We start from the raw sequence: 6,843 nt of genomic DNA, 5'->3' as shown, positions 1-6,843 counted from the left end.
CCCGGAAGCAGAATTCCACTCCTCAGGGCCGAGGTCCGAGGGAGCCTCTGTGGAGTTCTCTGCAGCCTCCTCCTCCGACGAGGCGCCGTCTGTGCCCCGGGACCACGCGGGCAGCGAGGGCCCCGCTCCGGCCTATGTTGACAGCGGGCCCTTTAGGGAAGCTGGGCTCCCAGGCCAGGCCGCCTCCCCACTGGGCAGGGCTAATGGAAGGCTCTTCGTGGACACCAGGGCCCCCTTTTCTGGCACGGGCCTTCAGCGGAGGTTCTTCCACCAGGACCAGTCCCCCGTGGGGGGCCTCACAGCCGAGGACATTGAGAAGGCCCGGCAGGCCAAGGCTCGCCCCGAGAGCAAGCCGCACAGGCAGATGGTGCGTTCGGGAGGGGCTGCTGGAGTGGCCCTGTGGGGTGGTTCTCAAGAGGTGCCGGAGTCAGGCCCCCTCCGCAGACATACTCCAGGGAGTGTTCTGGAGGTTTCAGGAACATGGAGGCCTTTTCTTGGTGGAGTGTGCTGCGAGGCAGAGCTGCTGCCTTTTCGGGTGGAGAGGGATGTGGGGGGCAGCATGAACCCCTGATTGTCGGTCTTGTCCCTGTTCGCTGACTCCTGAGGTCTCTTTGTCCTCTCTCTAGCTCAGTGAGCGTGCTCGGGAGCGGAAGGTGCCAGTGACGAGGATTGGGCGGCTGGCCAACTTTGGAGGTAAGGTGGCCTTGTGCCCCTCACACAGGCCTGCATGGGGACGGGCGAGGGTCGCGACCCAGGGGTGTCTTGGGGACGGTGGTAGCTCTTGCGGTAGCCATTCCTGGATATTTCCCACGTGTGGATGATGCAGTTATTGGATCCCACTCCGCTCGGCTCCCTGGGGGCCAGTGTGGGTGACGCCACTTTGCGAGCTGCAGCTCTGCTTCTCAGGCCACGCTTAGCGGGCAGTGTCTGCAGCACCGGCTTTTCCTCCAACCTCAGCCACCCAGCTGCCCAGCCCCATTGGAGCCTCTGCAGCAAGGAGGCTAGGTAGCGAGTAGAAGCTCTTCACTGGGCCTGTTTGCCTCCTAGACAGTGTTTTTTCCCCTTGGGACCAGCCATTTGGTGACTCATTTGCCGGATTCCCGCAGGCCTGTGGGACATCAGTAATGAGGTGCTGCAGCCCTGAGCTAAGTTTGAAGTCCATTTTAAGATGCTACATCATGAGTCTTATTCTTTTCTTTGAGGATTTGAGTAGTCACGTGTCTAGCATATCTGTGCTCTTTTGATCTGAATTGAAGGATCGTTTTGTAATGAAGGTTTAAAGCAGTTGTATCTGCCTTGAGGACATTGTGTCATCATATCTGTCGCTTATTTACTGACCAAGATGTTCCTATTGAAAGCACTATCTTTTTTGCAATAGTATACTTTAAGACAGAGTGACTGGGAGCGCATTTGTCTAGAGCTTAGCTGCCTCCAGATTCTCCAGACAATACACTTACTGAAACTGACACTTTTGGCAGCTAGATTCACATTTGAGCCTTGGATGAGTGGTTGTTTGCATGGCTGCGTATAACAGGTCTGATGGGTTCATGGCGACACCAGTGCTCAGGGGCCCACTGTTGTCCATCTTCCCACCAGCCTTTTGCTTTTTGGGCTGGTTTATATGTCTCCCTGCCGTGCACCATCTATCATACGTGCTGTTGTCTGCTGCCTCTTCTCTTTTGGAAACCCCGTCCTATACCTTGTTCAAGATTGGCTCTGTGCTCCTCGACATCCTGGTACTCTGGGAGCTGGACCGATGTGTGGGTTCAAACACTGATGGCTGCCTGTCTTCCTAATGTGCAGAGCAGACTAGGTTAATTGGATGGAATTTTCTCAGCCATATGATTTTCTTCCATATTATGATTTTAAAATTTGGCATCTGCTACCTAGATGTTCAAGACTCTAGCATAAAATGGCATCTAGATATCAGCACAGAATTATCGCTTTATTTCACTTTAATGGGTTAGCATTTCAAGCAGCTCCTCACAGAACATCGTAAGTTCCTGGTGCGACACCACCAGCATGAGTTTGAGAATCACCGCTCTGGTCACCTCCAGTGACCTTCACTTCCCGGAAGACTTTGCACGTTCTCTGCTTTGCACAGTGGCTGTTCGTTGGGTAATATTTATTGTTTCTTATTAAAGAATTAAATGGAGGTTCTCTTCCCTCCCCTGAGTTCGAGGGCAGGACCCATCCTCTTCTTACTCTGTAGTTTTCCTCCAAAACCCTCCTCTTCCCCTCACTCCAGACGAGGGCTCGCCACAGAGCCCTGTCCCCGGAAGCCCCAGCTTGATGTATTTCGGAACAGGTGTGTTCCTCTCGTGGGAGTCTGAGCAGGGGCGGGGCTAGTGGAGGATCTGTTTGTGAAAACTGGCCAGAACCAAGGTCGCTGTGGTCAGTTGAAGTCTGATGAAACGGCGCGAGTCCTGGCGGAACGGTTGAGGCACACGAGCAGAAGGTGTGGGACACGAGGGCAGCCAGTGAATCCAGCGGGCGGGGCTCCCCTTGGGGCGGGGACACGGGCAGCCTGGGGCAGTGTGGGCTTGGTAGGTGCTCTGTACCCTGAGAAGCCTCTCGAACCCCTGCTGACAGCTGCCCAATGCCCGGGGCCATCCTCAGGTGTCCATGCTGGGGGCCCGCCCACAGCTGTGATTCAGAGCTTTACACACGGTCGGCCAGGCCGTTAGCAGCTAGCATCTCAGGCTCAGAGGTGGCAGGAGGTGGCTCCTCCAAGGGGAGTCAGGTCTGGAAAGAACCTGCTGTTCTGGCCCCAGAAGGGGGAGTTCCAGGCCTTTTTCCTCACCCAGAGGTTTGCAAACTGTGGCTTATGATCCTTTCGTGAATGTGAAATCAACTTAATTGGTCAGGATCAGCATCTAAGAAACAAATTAAATAGAATGAAATTGAATAGAAAAAGGTCAGAATTAATATCATAGACTCTTAGAACTGTACACATTGCAAAAATATTGTTTTGGAGGTATAAACATACTATTTATGTACATTCTTCATTGCATTGTGAAATACATGGCTTGCTGGTGAGTCGTCTAAACAGTTTGAAGTAATGTTGCTCTGCTTTGTTCCCCTAGAGAACATTGCTAGCCTTTCTTCTGCTCATGGGGGCTAGGTGTTTTTGAGGAGTAGACCATCAGGCTTTGGGAAATTTTTACCTGGGGAGTATGAAGGAAGGGATTGCTCTAGATCTCAGGGAGATGGGGTTGCCGTTTGGAAGGTCAGCAGCAGGTATTCAGCCGTGTGAAGGTGGAAGGCAGAGGCTTTCCAGGCTGGGTGGCTCATTTTGATGCTGAGTTGGGGACAGGAGCCCTAAGTCCAACTTGGCTATGGGATGTTATAGCTGCGATGTTATGGGCAGGTGATCTGTGGACATTAGGTTTTGTTAAAGAATGATGTGAAAGATAGGGTCAAATAATGGATTTGGGGTCAGGACTGGGCTTTAGGTCATCAGAATATCTAGGTTATAATTCCAGCTCTGCTGCTTTGTGACCTTGGGCCCTACCTTGGTTTTCCCTTCTGTAAAATTGGAGTCTTGACTCCATTGGGAGTAGTTTGGTAAATATTCCATGTGTACTTGAAAAGAATTCTGATGCTGGGTACAGCAATATATCTATTTGTCTAGTCTGTTACTAATATTGATCAGATCTTTTAATGTTTTGTTCTCTTTGTTCTATCAGCTATCGAGAAAGACATTTAAAAGTCTTATACTATGATTGTGGATTTACCTACGTTATTTTTTTATTTTATTTTATTTTTTTATCTACCTTTTTTTAGTTCTGTCATTTAGGCTTTAATATTTTGAAGCTATGTTATTGGTTGCTTACAGATTTAGAATTCTTATATCCTCCTAGGGATCGACTCCTTTATGTTATATCTCTCTTTATCTCTGTGAAACTCTACACTGTCTGGTATTAGTATAGCTGTGTTTCATCTGTTTTTAGGGGTTTATGTTTGCATGGTATCTCTTTTTTCTTCCTTCTGCTTTCAACCTTTTTGTGTTTTTATATTTAAGGTATGTCATTTATAGGCAGCTTATATAATTATTTTTTGTTAAGTACAGGCCAATAATCTTAGTCCAATAATGTAAATAGTCTGTTTACATTAATGGAGTTGCTGATCTATTGGGGTTTATATCTACTATTTTAGCCTTTGTTTACTATATGATCCATCTGTTCCCTTTATTTCTCCCATCTTGTCTTCTGAATTAATCAAAGACTTTTTTTTCTTATTATACACATTTTCTCTCTATTAGCTTGTGTGTTATTCTACTTTTGGTATTTATTTTTGAGATTACAGTACACATTCTCGATTTATTACACTGTAATACAAATGATTATTTTTTACTACTTTCCAAATAATGATAAGACCTTAGAACACTTTAAATCTGTGTATTCCCTCTGTGTGTATGTGTATGTATGCATTTTGTTTCTACATGTTTTATACTATATATGAAATTAAGATATATTAAACCCCACAACATATTATTTTTTTCACATAGCCTATATGAATTTAGATTAATCCACATATTTACACTGTTTGTTTCTTCCTATATTTTCATAATTATATTTGGGATGATTTTCCTTTTCTCTGAAGAACTTCCTTCTCTCTTATAATGCAGTCTGCTAATCATTAATTTTCTGTTTTTATTTGTGTGAAAATGTCTTTATTACACTTTCGTTTTGGAAGGTATTTTGGCTGGGCATTAAATTCCATGTTTGAAATGATTTTCTTTGAACACTTTAAGCATGTCGTTCCGTTGTTTCTGTTGACAACGTGGCTGTCTGTTTTATACTCCGTTGCCAGTAATGTGAGTTTTTGTCATCTGGCTGCTTTTAAGATTTCCTTGTTGCTTTTGGTATTTAGTAGTCTGTGATGTGCCTGGGTGTGATTTGTTTCGCATTTCTCCTGCTTGGAGTTTGCAAGGCTTCTTGAATCTGCAATTTGATCTCCTCCATCAGTTTTGGAAAATTCTGGTCATTTCTTCATCTATTGCTGCTGCCCTTTTCTCTCTCTCTCCTTCTGGAACTCCAATTACACATATGTTAGACCTTTCCCCTCTTCCCTAGGTGTTGCCTCTACTCTTTTCTGTATTTTCCACCTTTTTTGCTGTTTGTGCTTCCGAGGAGATGTCTTCATCCCCTCTGAACCTGTACAGTGAGAGAGAAGTGGATGATGACAGAAACGAGACTTTAACAGATAAAGCAGGCACCGTAGAGAACTTACTGGATGAGGATGAGCACGGCTTTGAGCACAGCGCTGCGGCGGTTGCTGAGACCGTCACCCAGGAGCGTACGGGCCAGACGATTAAGGCAGAAGGGAGGAGAATACTGAGGGAAACAGGAAGACAGAGAGGAAACAAGCGAAGAAATAGGAAGAGATAAGGCAACTTAGATTCTATTTAGGAAGGATTTTGAAACACGATACACAAAAACAGAGGCTATTATGAGAGAACAGTGGGTTGGGAATGAAGAGGGACTGGTTCCTTGGGAATTCTATCATATATATATATTTTTAAAGGTAAAATGTTAAGGGACCATCACTCCCAGAAAAACACTTTGCTTTAAAAAATTGTTTTTGACACTCCACTGGGTTTCTTAGGAGATAAGGTGACATGAGAGTATTCTCGCTTATGTTAGCAGGTGGACGTTGCTTAGATGGAAATGCAAAGCTGACGGCTATTGTTGCTTAATTTCTTAAAGATTCTGATACACCTGGGGTTGTCCCCCCCCATCTCAGTGGCAACATGAAAAAGAAACATTAAGTAAATTGGCATAGTTTTGGTTATTTTTAAATTTTTCCAAGTATGAACATTTAAAACAAAACAAAAACTACTATCAACGATTACCATCATTTTATTGATCTTTTTTAAAGGGTATTATAGCGATGCATATACCAAGGACATGCTCCCAAGAAGCAGGGTGATAGTAACTGAGTTTTTGGATAGACTCACCCCACTGCCTTTGTGTCCAGACACCGATCGAGACCCTGCCGTGGGTCGTCACGCATTGGCGATGCCTTTGGGTTCCTTGGCTGGGGCAAGGTCGTCAGGACGGCTGGGGTGGAAGTGTTTACACCTCCTGTGGCAGCACTGAGTGTTCTGACCTCCTGGCACAATGCCCCTTTGTTGACTTTTCTAAAGCCAGGCTCCCTCCTCTTAGAAGGACATCAGCGCAGTTATCACCTCCAGTTACAGGTGGGGAAGCCGAGCCACAGTCGCCAGTCACCCAGGGCCAGGTGCTTATTTGTGACAGCCTGGGACCAGAGCCTAGAAAGCCTCTATCACAGCTGCCCCCCATAATTAGTCCCGTGTCCCCCACAGCCAGCAGAGGAGCTGTGTTAGGTCTTCCCCTACCCCCAGTCCAGCTCTGGGCCAGCTTCTGAGAACCTGCGAGCACACGCTACAGGGAGCTTCCTCCATCACCCCTTCCTGGTCCTCTTCCTCCTGTGCTGTGGGCTGCAGGCCCCTCTGTAGGCCTCTCTCGTCCTCTCTCTGGGCCGGGGCGGCGTGGAAGATGCGGGTGACAGCAGAGAAGGTGGGCTAACTCCCTAAGGAATCAAGAATGGCTGTCAGCAGAGGACACTGCCTTTTCCATGTGGATGGTCATGTCATGTCAGGTCAGGCTCGTTGGATGCGTGAACACAGCGAGGGTGTAGATGCCTGGCACTCAGTGCGTGCTGTGCGAGTGCCATGGCGGCTGCCTCTGGCCCCTGCAGTCGCACAGACACGCCCTCGAGCCAGTGCCCAGCGTCTGCTGAGCATTTCCTTCCTCCTTCCTGCTCGGAGGCCCCTCTCCCCAAGCTGCCTTACACCTTGCGAACGGTGCCATTGTT

The 6,843-nt window shown here is 47.3% G+C and overlaps 1 protein-coding gene across 3 annotated transcripts in view; it reads left to right on the top strand.

The window, feature by feature from the left end:
- Nucleotides 1–6,843, top strand: part of COQ8A (coenzyme Q8A) — a 38,095-nt gene that overhangs the window by 23,242 nt on the left and 8,010 nt on the right. The window contains exons 4-5 of one of the 3 annotated variants that reach the window (XM_023530998.1): nucleotides 1–367; nucleotides 627–693. The exon at nucleotides 1–367 is cut by the window's left edge and continues 1 nt beyond it. In XM_023530998.1, the coding sequence (XP_023386766.1) occupies nucleotides 1–367; nucleotides 627–693 (434 nt within the window). The remainder of the gene's footprint in view (nucleotides 368–626; nucleotides 694–6,843) is intronic. The other 2 variants (XM_023530997.1, XM_023530996.1) reach the window with 2 other exon arrangements.

The sequence above is a fragment of the Pteropus vampyrus genome, unplaced genomic scaffold (assembly GCF_000151845.1).
Source record: "Pteropus vampyrus isolate Shadow unplaced genomic scaffold, Pvam_2.0 Scaffold60, whole genome shotgun sequence".
Lineage (NCBI taxonomy): Eukaryota > Metazoa > Chordata > Mammalia > Chiroptera > Pteropodidae > Pteropus > Pteropus vampyrus.
Note: the sequence above shows the minus strand (reverse complement) of the source record. Positions and strands in the feature narration are given on the sequence as shown.